The sequence below is a fragment of the Suncus etruscus genome, chromosome 7 (genome assembly GCF_024139225.1).
Source record: "Suncus etruscus isolate mSunEtr1 chromosome 7, mSunEtr1.pri.cur, whole genome shotgun sequence".
In the NCBI taxonomy this organism is placed as follows: Eukaryota; Metazoa; Chordata; class Mammalia; order Eulipotyphla; family Soricidae; genus Suncus; species Suncus etruscus.
In genome coordinates, this window is record NC_064854.1 from 79,776,667 (window position 1) to 79,791,791 (window position 15,125).

General features: G+C 37.0%; 1 protein-coding gene across 3 annotated transcripts in view; it reads left to right on the forward strand.

Annotated features, from left to right (window-relative positions):
- DST (dystonin) overlaps nucleotides 1-15,125 on the forward strand; it is a 541,070-nt gene that overhangs the window by 374,670 nt on the left and 151,275 nt on the right. For 2 of the 3 annotated variants that reach the window (XM_049776729.1, XM_049776730.1), the window contains exons 38-43: nucleotides 624-712; nucleotides 1,326-1,461; nucleotides 2,474-7,534; nucleotides 7,657-7,806; nucleotides 8,650-8,865; nucleotides 13,408-13,557. In XM_049776729.1, coding sequence (XP_049632686.1) covers nucleotides 624-712; nucleotides 1,326-1,461; nucleotides 2,474-7,534; nucleotides 7,657-7,806; nucleotides 8,650-8,865; nucleotides 13,408-13,557 — 5,802 coding nt within the window. The remainder of the gene's footprint in view (nucleotides 1-623; nucleotides 713-1,325; nucleotides 1,462-2,473; nucleotides 7,535-7,656; nucleotides 7,807-8,649; nucleotides 8,866-13,407; nucleotides 13,558-15,125) is intronic. The other variant, XM_049776727.1, reaches the window with a different exon arrangement.

Here is a 15,125-nt window from a genome sequence, read left to right on the forward strand (position 1 = left end):
ACTTTCAAAAAAGGTTTTGGATCCAGAAACTTGGGTTAAAGTACTCTTTGGAGTAGTCCTCCAGATTTGGATATTTTTGTGAGTAATGGGTTCACAAGAATTATACTGGGCCAGTCCTGACACTGGCCACTTGGAATGATAAGATGGCCTTTGAGCATCACAGGACTGGGGGAAATGCGAGAACTGGATAATGCTGTATTATTTTTGTTTGGGGGGACACATAGTGGTACTCAATGGTTACTTCTGATTCTGTGCTCAGAAATCACTCCTACAGGCTTAGGGGACCATATGGGATTCTGAGGCTAAAATTCAGGTAGGCCATGTGCAAGTGAGATGCCCTGCCTGCTCTACTATTGCTCCAGCACCTTTATTATTTTTTTTTTATCAAACTGATGGTATTGTGGTATAAATAAGAGATAAAGTGGTATTCATTAGTCATGCATTGCAAATAAAGTCCTCTTTTTGTCCTGCCCTCTAGAATGACAATGACTGATGTGTTCATTGGGTACATGGTTCTCCCAGAAAGGACCACTATCATTTAGGTCATGAATTGCACTTGGTTTTTTAATAAATACTCTAATCTTTCTGAGGGGAAGCTATGATGTGTTTTCTTTATTTTGCAGATACCCAATGAGGAAATATCAGCTAAGAAAGAACAGTTCTCTGAAGTACTTCAAACCACACAAATGTTTTTGGCCAAACATGGGGATAAGTATGTTGGTTTTCATGAACCATTTTATTCAGAGAAGGGATAGATTCATTAGTAATTAAAAGGTGCTAAGTTTTTATTAAAAATTTAAAAATGGAATTCAATCATAAGTCTTTTGCTCTTTGGAGCCAGACCCATTAGTGCTTAGGGTTTACTCCTGCCTCTGTACTCAAGAATCACTCCTGCTTTAATCTAGGTCCCCGTAGGACTATTCCAGAATGATTTTGCATTGCATCTTAGAGAATCACATATATCTTGCAGTTCACTCTGATTAATCTTTCAGCTTACTTAAGTTTCACCTTGAATAATGATATTGTACTGTGCTTTCTTCATGTTGGAGGTAGCAGTTGGACTTTTCATTTGACAAATGACAGGAATTTTTATTTAAAAAACGATACATGAAGCTGATCTGCTGGTTGATCTTAGCTTACCTTCGTTCATCTAGTTCTTTTCTCAGAAGAGAAGAATTGTTGGATAATCCTTAATGTTCACATAAAATCAGTCTAACACTTGAGTAATCTGTATATGAGGCTATTTAATTTTTGCTCGTTTCTTTTTGTCCTACTTTAAAAAATGTTATCTTTATCAGTTGTTTTACTCTTTCTGCTTATTTTAGAATTACAGATAAAGAAAGAAATGAATTGGAAAAACAGATTAATAGTCTTCAAGAGAGTTATAATATATTCTTCAATGAATCTCTGAAACAGCTACCAGAACCACAAACTTTAGAAGATGTAAAGGTAGAGGGGAAGGTAATATTATTTATTTAAAATATGAAATTATTTTAAGACTTACTGTTATTGCAGTTATTTCAACATAATAATTTTGAATTATGTACATGGAGAAAATGTGGGTGAAGTTTTAAAAATATTTGAGCTTTCAATGTTGATTAAATGTAATTTTGCACTTGCTAAAGTTTTATCAGTTCTATGTCATCTTAAGCTGCTCCTTGCATGGTAAAAGAAGAATCCTTCATTCTTCTAACTCTTCTCTTGAAAGTCATTCTTCTGCTGCTATTATGTATTTATTATGCAGATATAATATTCTAAAATAGCCTTTCTAAGGGTGACATTAACATATTATAGATTTTGTTTTGATGTTTAGTGATATTTCTGCATTTAATTCTAGGTAATATATTACAGTGAGGTACTCTGACATCTCCCTTAAAATACAATAGAAATCTCTTAAAATTTGATTCATTCTTAAACTTTTAAAATCTGACTATACATGTTAAGAATAATCAATATTTAGCACAATACTTCATATTTAATGGGTTATATTTGTATTCAGTGCCTTTAGTTGCTGAAATTCTTTATAATTTGTTAGAGACATATAATTTTTCTGGTTCATTAGTTTTTGACTCTGAAGAAGTTTGTATGCTGTAAACATCAATAGCATGGGGTTTGATATCTCTCTCACAGCAGTAAACTAATCTCACCCAATTGCTGAAAGCATGATTTGCATTCTGTGTGTGTTCTATTTTCTCACTATCATCATTTACTCTGTGATGTCCTCACTAACCTTGTTAATGTACACAATATTAAGTTTTCAGTTCACAGATGCATGTTGTTTTCAAAGCTTTATCACATCCTGTGCTGTTGAATAGATCACTGACATAGATCACTTGTGCATTTGAGCTGCCTAACATTCACAGCATTGCTACACCCGGGTAAGTGTATGGTTTGCAAATACAAACTAAGTTTTATGGATTACTGCCAATCCTTATACTATAGACTGACTGAGTAACCTGTATTTGTCTTTCAGCTTGATAAAGTGATTGCAGGCACCATTGATCAGACAACTGGAGAAGTCCTTTCAGTTTTTCAGGCAGCTTTAAGAGGCCTCATCGACTATGACACAGGAATTAGGTTGCTTGAGACACAGCTTATTACTTGTGGTATAATTTCACCAGAATTAAAAAAATGTTTTGGCCTCAAAGAAGCTGAAAGTCTTGGCCTTGTTAACGAACAAATTCTATGCCAACTCAAAGATCTCAGTAGAACAAGGGAGCTGATATCTGCTATGTCATCTACCACAGTGCCAGTGCTGGATGCTCTGGCTCAAGGAATGATATCTGAATCCATGGCTATCAAAGTTCTTGAAATACTGATTTCCACAGATTTTCTAGTTATTCCATCCACAGGAGAAGAATTGATGCTACAGAAGGCTTTCCAACAGAACTTGGTTTCCTCAACATTATTTCCTAAAGTCCTGGAAAGGCAAAATATGTGCAAAGATCTTATTGATCCATGCACCTCTGAGAAAGTATCATTACTAGATATCATGCAAAGAAGTATTTTACAAGAAGGCACTGGGATGCGACTTCTTCCTGTGAGACCACAAGAAGGAGGCAGGATAACATTAAAATGTGGAAAAAACATAAGCATTTTAAGGGCAGCTCACGAGGGGCTCATAGACCGTGAAACCATGCTTAGATTATTAGGTGCACAGCTTCTTTCTGGAGGTATTATCAGTAGCAATACTAATCAAAGGCTGACTGTTGAAGAAGCTCTGGAAGAAGGTTTGATTGACAGAGATACTGCTAACAGTATCCTTACATACCAGGTTCAGACAGGTGGAATTATACACTCACATCCTGCTAAACGTTTAACAGTAGATGAAGCTGTCCAATGTAATTTAATAACTTGTAGCAGTGCTCTTTTGGTACTCGAGGCTCAACGAGGATATGTTGGACTCATCTGGCCTCACTCTGGTGAAATATTTCCTGCCTTATCTTCCCTGCAGCAGGACTTGATTACAAATGAATTGGCATGCAAAATATTGGACGGCAGGCAGAAAATAGCTGCTCTTTATATTCCAGAAACTTCTCAAGTTATTGGTTTAGATGATGCTAAGCAGCTTGGAATTATAGATTACAATACTGCATCAATTTTAAAAAGTATTAAAATTCCTGATAAAATGCCAGATTTGGGAGAATTAGAAGCTTGCACAAATTCCAAAAGATGGCTTTCTTTTTGTAAATTTCAGTCATCTACTGTCAGTGATGATAGGCAACAGGAGGATGTCTTAGATGGAGAAGAGTCGATAGCAACTCAGAGCTCAGAACAAACTAAAAAGTTATTCCTGTCGTATTTGATGATAAATAGCTACATGGATGCAAACACAGGACAGAGACTTTTGATGTATGATGGGGACTTAAATGAGGCTATTAAAATGCTATTAGAAGATTGCAGTGTAGAATATGATGCGGATACACCCCAAAAAGATTGCCTTGATGTCAGAAGTCTCCCAGATGAGTTTCTGAATAATACCCAAACTAAAAGAAAGGAAAAAACTACAGCTCCAACAGGTAGTTTTGATAAATTTAATTATAAAGAGTGCAGACCTAAATTAATCCCTGAAAATAGAAACCATGATACAGCTGAAGACTTTCATAAAAGGGAAACTAATGTTTTCAGTAATGAATTTTATCAGTCAGAAAATGTAATAGCAGTTGAGCATAGAGTTGGGGCTTCATTTAGTGCATGTATCCCCAATTCTGTATCACATTTAATACAATCTAAAGTTGTAGAAGGCTGCATGCAAGACTCTGAAAACACAAAAAAACACTTAGGAAAACAAAGACAAGTTGAAGCAGATAAACTTGCAGATGAATGTAGTCATTCTGAAAATGCTAAAAACTTTGCAGGTGATTTTATAACAAATGCTATTGTAAAATCAAAAACTAGTGGAATTTTTGAGTCAGTTGAAACAGAGAACAAAGGTAATATAAAGAAGGACTTGTCTATGTTTGACTATTCTCCTAGACTTAGTGCCTTATTAAGTCATGATAAATTGAATTATCAAGTGAGATGTAGTGATGAAATTGTCACAAAGTACTATGGAAATAAATGTAAAGACGCTACATTGCTATTCAATAACCAAACCATCAACGACCAAACCATGTTACTGGGTCAGAGTACAGGAGAAAATTTTCAAGACCAATTCCTGGGAATTGCAGCAATTACTGTCAGTTTAAAAACTGATGAAGAACACTTTGAACAAAAACCTTTATGTGTTAGTTTTAGTGACTCGGAAGTACAGCACCAAAATAACAAATTTATTTCAGATACCTATGGTGAAGGTGAAAAAATGCATGTTGTTTCTCAATGGAAATATGAAGACAAGTCAGATAAATCCATTATGGAAGCATATTCCCCTGCCATAACTTCAGAGAGTGAAACTGATGATTTCAATAATTCTAATACCTTAGGCATACCATTGCTTGAAAAAACAGCCGATGCTGGTGACTATGAAACATCATTATTGGATACTCAGCAGAGTGACACAGAAACTGACACTGATAGTGATGATGACTTTTATGACACTCCCTTGCTTGAAGATAATGAACATGATTTCCTACAACATGAGGACTATAAAACACAGCAAGCAGAAATTAAAGGGGCTGTTCCTCACAGCACTAATTTCTATGATGCTTCAAAAGAGAATGATAAATCTGTGACTTTCCAGAAGGAAGTAATTGATAGCTCGATCATGAGGGAGAAATCACATACTCTTCAGAATTTTGTCCCAGCTAATGAGAAAGCAGATTCAGATTTTAGTGGGAAATTGTCCTTAAGTTCAGTTGACAAAGTGTGTGAACCCTCGGTAGAAACTGCATCAAAAGTAAAAAGTACAAATGATCATGAAGGGGATAATTCTGACTCATTGACTCATTTTGAGATTGTTGGCAAAAATGAGAGCTTCGGTGTTCTGTTAGAAGCTGATGGCACTAGCTATTGGAGAGAGAGTAGAGAAGAGTGTTTGACTGGGCAAGAATTCAATTCTGACTCTGAGTATTTAGATTCTGTGCAGAATGAAGAAAGTTATTCAGATTATATAAATGACAGTAATGATCAGGATACTGATGCTATTGCTGATGAAGGAAGAGAATGTTATAAGACTAAAAAGTCCACATGTCAAAATAAGTTTGAAGATGGAGATATTCAGTTCTATGCCAAAATCATAAATGAAAAGGAAAACAGTCATGAAAATCAAAGTGAAAACAATGTGATTTTTATTCATGAAAATAAAATGATTCTTCTGGATAAGAGCCACAATTGCAAGTCTTTAGAAAAACAGCTTGAATCAAGTAGTAAAAGTACTTTAGTTACAGAAAGAAGCAACTCTTCAGAAGATACAACTGAGTTTTTGAGAAAAACTGAAAAAAATCTGTTCCATAGTGACCTGATTCCTAAAGATACATTACTGCTGGTCACTGAAGACACTAGTGCAGAAAATGCCCTTGATCCTATAAGACTAGTATGTAATACAACTGTGAGCTCAGCTTCTAAATCAGATGATTCTGTGGACATACAGGGTAAATTGACTCAAAGACCAGATTCTACTGTTTCTGTCAATGGTGGAGATCAATGTTATGAGAATAAGACACCTCAAGTTTACACATCTTTTGATAAAATTATTAGTTCTGAGCCTGACTTAATAAACAAATCTGCTGAGGACTGTCACTTGTCACGCATTGCCTTTGTAATTGACAAAGCCCACACAGAAGACCAAAGGGATATAATTAAAGCTGATCAAAGTAATATACCAAGAGAAAATATTGCTTCAGTTCATAAGTGCTCCAGTGAAGGAGCTGATGTAGAACATGGCTCTGAAACAAAAGATATCCTGAAACCTGAAGATATCCTAAGTTCTATTCTAGTAATGTCCCCTCCAGTGCAAGAATACTTAAAATTAGGAGGTGATGTGAAAAATAAGGTAGCTCTAAGAGAAGGATACACACCTCAAAGTGAGAGGGAGAGTGCCCAAAGAAATGACTTATTAAGTTTAGAAAGTGTTTTAGAGGGAGGGACAGAAATTCCAGAAGAAAACAAAAGCTTCTTTTCAATTTTACCTCTTAAAAACATGGAAGGCCATGGGGAAAAGAAGTATTTTGTGCAGGCAGAACTTTGTACAAATGAAATATCAAATGGTAACTCCAGTAACTCTTTAAGCACTAGTGATTCTTATTTAGAAATTAATAACAATGGAGGAATTGAGCTGCAGTCACAAAAAGAACAATCCTTATTTCCTGGACCTTATGTCCTAGGAAAGGAAGATACTCAGAGTCCTGAATTATATCAGGTTATGGGTGATGATGGAAAAGATAGTTTGAAAAGCCAATTGAACAAAGATCTTACAAATTCTCAAGAGGGTGGAGAATTTTTATCTTGTGCAGCCACAAAGATGTTAATTCAAAACTTAATTAAGAGAATTAGCACATCACAGTCAGCAAGCGAAGCAACAGGTGCTCCCACTGACTCTAAAATTGGTGACTCTTCTGAAATTTCTGTTCTGAATAACTTACCAATGTTGAAAGCAGAGAACAAAGATGATTCATTCTATATGAAAAATCTTAGGTCTGAGCTTCTCCTTGATGTACTTAAGCAAAATCAGGATAGCCAAAAAATTACAGAAACATTTGAATTGATGAAGGAATTTACTCAGATGGACTGTAGTCTTGAAAAAATAGACATCACATCTAAAGGACTTCCACTGCAACTTGAAAATATTTTCTACAAGATGGTTGCTGAGAGATACTCAGAGAAAGTAGAACATAGTGTAAAATTGAAAGAAAAATCATCTACTTTGGAGATGGTAGAGGAAAACCCATACATTCTTGATCTTAAAAACAGAGAAGGAAACTCTGGTTCCATGGATGTACATAATGCTAAAGAAATTAAACTAGAAAACTCTATTATGTGTGCATCAGCATGGCCAAGAAATGAGAAGATTGAAGAGCTATGCAGTGATTTCCCAATCCAGGTGGAATATGTTTCTAAGTCCAATGAAATTACTCCTGGAAACAACGCCACCGAACAGGTAAGTTAATTTACACATTTATAGCTAACAGCTTCCTAAATATTTGGAAATAATTCTGCATATTTTATTTGCTTAAAAATTGCACAAAAGCATTTAATTAAAATCTCCAAATTTGTGTTTAGTTTTCCAATGAGTTGCAGCAGTGTTTACAGCACACATCAAAAATAAATGAATATTTGGCTTTGCTTCAAGATATGAAGCCTCCCATAGACAATCTAGAAAGTCTGGATAGCAGTCTTGAAGCTTTGAAGAACCAACTTAAACAGTTAGAGGTAAAACTTGTCTGTTGCTTTTTATGGTGGTTATTCCACCCATTAACCCTGGTGGTTAATTTAGAGTAATAAGCACAGCCCTTTATTCTTACTTTGATTATTTGTTACTTCTCTATCCTTTCCCTTTCCTTCCCTACTCTCCCCCTTTTCCCTTTCACTCCTGTTTTATCTCTTCCATCCCCCTCTTCTTTTTATCTTATGTATTCTTATTTTCCTTGTCTCTTCTTTCCTTTCCTTTCTGCTTCCTTTTTTTCTGTCTTCTTCCTCTCTCCTCCCTTCCTTCTGTTCCCTTCTATTTCCTGCTTTCTCTTTCCCCTTCTCATCATCTTCCTGCTCTTTCTTTACTGCTCCCCTTTGTGGCTGGGGTCCATACCACACTTGGTCCTGGGGCTCACACTGGACACTGGTTCTCACTGAGGATATCTCACCCTTTAATTGTGGTTCTTGCACAAGTGCTCACCAATGGGTATGCTCTTTTTAGTTGTGATATTTGAGCACATCCTAGTTCTAGTACTCATTATAATCTCTGTAGTTTTATGGGTGGGGTCTCACACTCATGGCAGTGGTTCTCACACATCTTTAGTCATGGTGCTCACCAGAGGTTGCACATTTTAGTTGTGGTGTTTGTACTTAACCTTGAGTACTTTGAGTACCAAGATCACATACTCTGCTGTGATGCTCAAGGTTCCACAATATAGAACTGCAAGTACTAGCTTGATACATGTGGGCAGTGCTAGAGATAAGAAACACATCTTCAGGCTGCTATTACCACTGGGTATTTCCTGGACTCCTGGGTGATTTTTTATATTAAATATATATGGAATGTTTGTGTTTTCTTTAAAGATGTTTGAATTGGGATTGACTACAATTGCTATTCTTATAAGAAAAGACATGAATCTGGCAGAAGATTTTATAAAATCTCTCCCCAGAGACTTTCCTAAAGAACATCTAGAGGAATTGAATATAAGGCAACAGAGTTTACAGACTGCCTTTTCTTCCATCAGCAATGTGTCTTCAGAAAAAAAGAAACACATTATGGTTTCAATTGACTCTGAACTGGTAGGTATTAGATGTTTTATACAGGGCCAGAAGTTCAATTTTGAAGAACATTTGTTTTTATTAAATTTTACTCAGACACAGTCCCAAGAAACTGAGACAGAGTGGCAGTGGGGATTCAGAAGAGACATTTTCACACCCAGGGCAGTGTATCCCAGGGGAAAGAGAAGCACCAGAAATAGGGAAGGCGTCTTTCAGCTACCTCAGCTAGGCTCTGCACAGCTACGAACAGTTCCAAGAAAGCCAGATGGACAGAGAAGCAACAGTGTCCACTTTGTGACTTAAAGAAACATTTTCACAACCAGTTTTCAGGGTACCCCAAGAAGTGCATGATTGTAATGAGCATGAGCAGCTATGATTTTTTTGCAGTCAGTGAGCCACACCACACCACAACACATAAAAAAAATACCACCACATGGGCCGGAGAGATGGCATGGAGATAGGGTGTTTGGCTTGCATGCAGAAGGACGATGCTTTGAGTCCCAGCCTCCCATATGGTCCCCCAAGCCTGCCACGAGCAATTTCTGAGCTTAGAGTCAGGAGTAACCCCAGGGTGCTGCTGGGTGTTACCCAAAAACTAAAAACATAAAACAAAAAACAAAAAACCACCACGCTGTAAACAGACATAAGAAAGCAGTGCAGAACACCACCATGTTTAGTAAATGAAGATGGTAGTTTTGAAGACCTAACCCGTGTCAGCCACCTATATAGGATGAGGACTTTAGAGAAGACATGTTAAGGATGTTTAAGGAACTCAAAGATGGGACCGGAGAGATAGCATGGAGGTAAGGTGTTTGCCTTGCATGCAGAAGGTCGGTGGTTCAAATCCTGACATCCCATATGGTCCCCTGAGCCTACCAGGAGCAATTTCTGAGCATAGAGCCAGGAGTAACACCTGAGTGCTGCCGGGTGTGACCTAAAAACAAAAACAAAAACAAAATGGAACTCAAAGACAGCCAATAAGACTCAAGAGGATATGACAGTAGAGAAGAGAAACAGAAATCACAAAACTTTAAAACTTAGTAGGTGAAATTAAAAACTCACTAGAAGGGTCTCCAATGGGGTAACAGCTGCTGAGTACTGAATCACTAAGTTGGAAGATGAGCTGCATAACAGAAAACAGCAGAGGATGGAGCAGAGTCTTAAAATTAACTAACAGAAAATGGGGGTGGGAATCCTCAAAATAAGTAGAAAACAAAGAACTTTGGGATAAATTCAACAGAAACAACGTAAGAATCACTGAGGTCCCAGAGAGCCAAAGAGAAAACCTATGAAGAATGAACAATCAAAGACATCATTAATTAAAAGTTCCCAGAGCTGAACAACTTATGTAACTACATCCTGGATGCCCAAAGATTAACAGCTAACAGAGATCCAAGTAAAAACATTACAAGGCATAGCCAAGTCACAGTGATGAAAACCATAGACTACATACAAAGGAACAGTCCTAAGATTTACAGCAGATAAGTCAAAAGAAACCCTCCAGATAAGAAGGCAGTGGAGGTATACAACGAGAATGTTTAACAAAATGGATGCTTCCCCATGAATACTTCACCCAGGCAGACTCCTGTTCATATTTAAAGGAAGGATACACAGCTTCATGAATAAACAATAGCTCAGGGACTTTACAGACTTAAAACTTTAAAAGAAGAACTGGGAGCCAGAACAATATCACAGCAGGTTGGCATTCACCTTGTATGTGGCTGCCCTAGGTTCATTTTCTGGCATATTATATAATTAGTTCCCTGAGTTTGCCAGAAGTAATGTCTGAATGCAAAGCCAGGAAAAACCCCTCAGCACTGCCAGGTGTTGGCCAGTACTCCCACCCAAATAAACAAGAAGAACTGAAGGGGGTACTTTAAAGCAAGACAAACCCCACTGACACACCAATCTTCTACAAAAAAGATAGCACAGAATGCCATGACAATCTTCTTTCTCAATGTCAATGGACTAAATACTCTGATTAAGAGACATAGTGCCAAAAACAGATCAGAAAATTGAATTATACATTCTGTTGCCTGCAAGAAACACATTTGAATAATCAGAGCAAACACAGACTTGGTCAAAGGATGAAAGGTAATCCTTCAAGCCAACAACTCCCTTACAAAGACTGGAGTGATCATACTAATACTAAAACACATAGACTTCAGGCTTAAAAAGGTTATATGAGACAGGGTTATTTCATAATAATCAAGGTATATGCACATCAGGATTCATCCTTCACCCAGTGAGGGTGCTATAAAATACTTAAAAGAGGTTCTGTTCTAGTAAACTGAAGAAAAACATCAATAGCAACACAGTTGCTAACAATAGTTGGAGAGTTCAACACTGCTCTGTTACCTCTTGATAGATAGTCAGATTAAAAGTCAAGGATATACTAGCTTTGAAGGAAGAAATGGAATAGAGGAGGGTTAGTAGGTATATATAGGGCTTTTCATTCCTCAAAAACCAAATACACATTCTTCTCCAATGCACATGGAACATTCTCCAAGGTAAAACATATGCTGGCTACAAATCATACCTCAAAAACTCAAGAGAATAAAAGTTGTATTAACCCACCCCCCAAAAAAGAATTAAGGCTGATATTCTCTTGATGAACATAAATGACATTAGATGCAAAGATCCTCCACAAAAATACTAGCAAATATAATCCAACAATTTATGGAAAAGGTCACACCATGAACAAGTAGGATTCATTATGGGAGATGTGAGGATGGTTTAATATACACAAGCCATCAACATAATATATCATATCAGTAAAAAATCCATATAAACTCATTAATAGATACGCAGAAAGCATTTGACAAGATCCAGCACCCATTCAAGATAAAAACTCTTTAACAAAATAGAACTTTCCTCAGTATAGTCAAAGCCCAATATAATCAAGCCCCTGGCAAATATTAAACTCAATGAAAAAAAAAAATCAGCTTTTTTTCCCCTAAGACCTGGCATAAAACAAAGTCTTCCATTCTCACACTCTATCCAGTATAAAACTAGAAGTACTTGCCATAGCAATTAGTCAAGAAAAAGATATCAATGGCATCCAGATGGGAAAGGAAGAAGACAGGCTCTCACTGTTTGCAGATGATATGATACTATGTTTAGAAAACCCTAAAGACTACCAAAAATCTTCTAGAAACAATAGATTCACCCAATACCCATCTAATATGAGATTAATACCTAATATCACTACCAGTTTTTAACCCATCTAGGCATCCAAAAGCAGGAGAAGAGAGGAACTGAAACTTCCTCAAAAAAAAAGAAATACAGTTGGTTAAAAAAGGCACATGAAAAATACTCCACATCATTAATCATCAGAGAGATGCAAATCAAAGCAAAAATGAGATAGTAACTCATACCACAGAGACTGGCAAGAACAAGAACAGTCTTTGCTGGCCTGGATACTGAGAGAAAGGGCCTCTTATTCACTGCTGGTGGAATGTAGACCGATTCAGCCTTTTTGGAAAACAATATGGATATTTCTCAAAAAACTAGAAATTGATCTTCCACATGATTCAATAATACTATTCCTACGAATATATCCTAAGGGCCCAAAAAACAATGCAGAAAAGGCATCTGACACTCCTCTATACTTTGCAGCACTACTCATAATAGGTAGAATCTGGAAATAACCCAAGTGCCAGAGAGCAGATGAGTGAAAAAAGAAACTAGTACATCTACACAATGGAATACTAAGCAGCTGTTAGGGAAAATGAAGTGATGAAATTTCCTTATACATGGATGGATACTGAGTGTTATGCTGCATGAAATGCATCAGAGAGTGAGGGATATACCTAGAATGATGGAACTTATATGTAGGATATAAAAATATATAATAAGGCAATAATTCTCAAGGTCTAAAGAGGTGGCTGCCAGGAGAACCAGTCCACGGTAAGAAGATTGACATATGGGCCCGGAGAGATAGCACAGCGGCGTTTGCCTTGCAAGCAGCCGATCCAGGATCAAAGGTGGTTGGTTCGAATCCCGGTGTCCCATATGGTCTCCCGTGCCTGCCAGGAGCTATTTCTGAGCAGACAGCCAGGAGTAACCCCTGAGCACCGCTGGGTGAGGCCCATAAACCAAAAAAAAAAAATTGACATAAATAACAGTGGAGTGCAGTTATGGCAGAGAAAGGACCAGTATGACAGTGATAGTTGGACATGATAATTCTGGACAACTGGTGCTGAACGGATATAAAGTGATATTCATGATACTCTTTAATAATAATATTGCAGAAAAATAGTGTTTAAAAGAGCAAAGAAGAGTGAAAGAAGAAGAATGTGTCATAGAGACCAGGAAGAAAAAAAACATTGGAGGTGGGAAATAAGCACTGGTGAATGGATGTGTTAGACACTGTACAACTGAAATTCAGTCATGAAGAACTGTAATTCAGTTAAAGAATTCATTTTATTAAAATACCAGAATTTATTCACAATGTCAAGTATTTTATTTTCAGACTCTTAAGCTTCTTCCTGTTATATTTTACATATAAATTTATTTGAAATTTGGGGAAAGACAAAAATAAACACATAATTTTATTTCTAGTCTAAACTAACAATCATCCATGAAGAATTTCTGCATAAACTTGAATCTTTCTCACTTTGGATATCAGAGAAGACACAATCTGTGAAGGATCTTGAATTTGTTAATGCTCAAGATACTGAATGTATAAAGAAAAGTTTGGACTTTCTCAAGGCAAGTAACAAAGTAAAGTTTATATATATATGTAATTGGTAGATTTGTACCAAAAGTGTCTAAAAGACACAAGCTTTTTAAAAAATTTTTATTGAGACCAATGTGAATTACAAGTCTTTCACAGTTATATTTAAGGTACATAGTGACAGTGAATTAGGGCAATTCCCATCATCAGTGTTGACCTCCCTTCACCCCTGTTCCCAGCATGCATCCCATATCTCCCCTCTCAGCCCCCTCGACTGCTAATGTAACAGGTCACATTTGTATATAACTTGTTGTAGATCTTGATTCAGTAGTCCTTGATTTTGGGTTTGGTATTTAGGCCTGATCATTATTTATTTCCACTCAATGTTCCTGTGACTGTTTGCTCCTGGTACATCCACTTTTCCCCCCTCAATTTATGAGGCAGAACAAGCTGATTCGAGTTCTGTGATTCTGTTGGGGAAAAAAAGCTGGGAGGAGGCTATCTAAGAGCTATCAGTATCAATTTAAAAGAAGAAAGGGGGAAAGGAAAAAAAAAGAAGCAATGACAAAATATACAACAGCCACAATAAACAACTACTAAACAACAACAATAAAAAAGAAAAAATGGAGGGCTGGTGTGGCAAGGTTTTGTGCTTTTTTTTTCTTTTTGCATAGACATAGTAAGAATTGGGAAAATTAGAAAGAGAATTCCCTTGGCCTAAGAGATACAGGGTTTCTCCACCCTCGCAGCATATTGTCATTGGAACACTACAGGCTCCAGACATTCTCATTATTGAACCACAAGTCTTTTTATGGTGTCAGGAAACGTTCTGCTCAGTTATGGTTGACAAATCAGTTCTCTGTAATTAGAGATTTTGGTATTTTGCACACATCATAGGGCAAAGTCTAGGTTAGAGTCTTTATGGTTCTAGAAGTTCTGCTCTATCACAGTTGTAGTGAGTCTTCTGTAATTAGTGTTCTTAGTTTTTGCACAGATTTCAGGATGAAGCATAGTCTTTTTATGTTTGTTTGTTTGTTTGTTTGGGTCACATCCTGCGGCAGGGGTCACTCCTGGCTCCACGCTCAGAAATCACTCCTGGCAGGCTTGGGGGACCATATGGGATGCCGGGATTCGAACCAATGACCTTCTGCATGAAAGGCAACCGCCTTACCTCCGTGTTATCTTTCTGGCCCCTAGGATATAGTTTTAGGTTCCAGAAGTTCTGCTCAGTCATAGTTTTAAAAGACACATGCTTTTTTGTTTGTTTGGGGGGTTTTGAGCCACACCTGGCTGCAGTCAAAGATTACTTCTGGTTCTCAGAGAGTACTCCTGGCAGGCTCAGGTAACCATATAGGATACTGGGGCTAGAACCTGGGTTGACTGAGTGCAAGGCAAACACCCTATGCACTGTGCTATTGCCCCAAACCCAGCACAAGCTTTCTCTAAGATATAAAGGATTTCCTTTCTATTTGATGTTTGTTTATAACTGATACTATGAAATATTTGCAATATTATAGGATCTTATTCTGAAACTATGTAACTTGTTTACCCTGCAGTTAAGTTGGAAAGTCCCCCAACTACCATGCCTTATCAAATTCTTGTT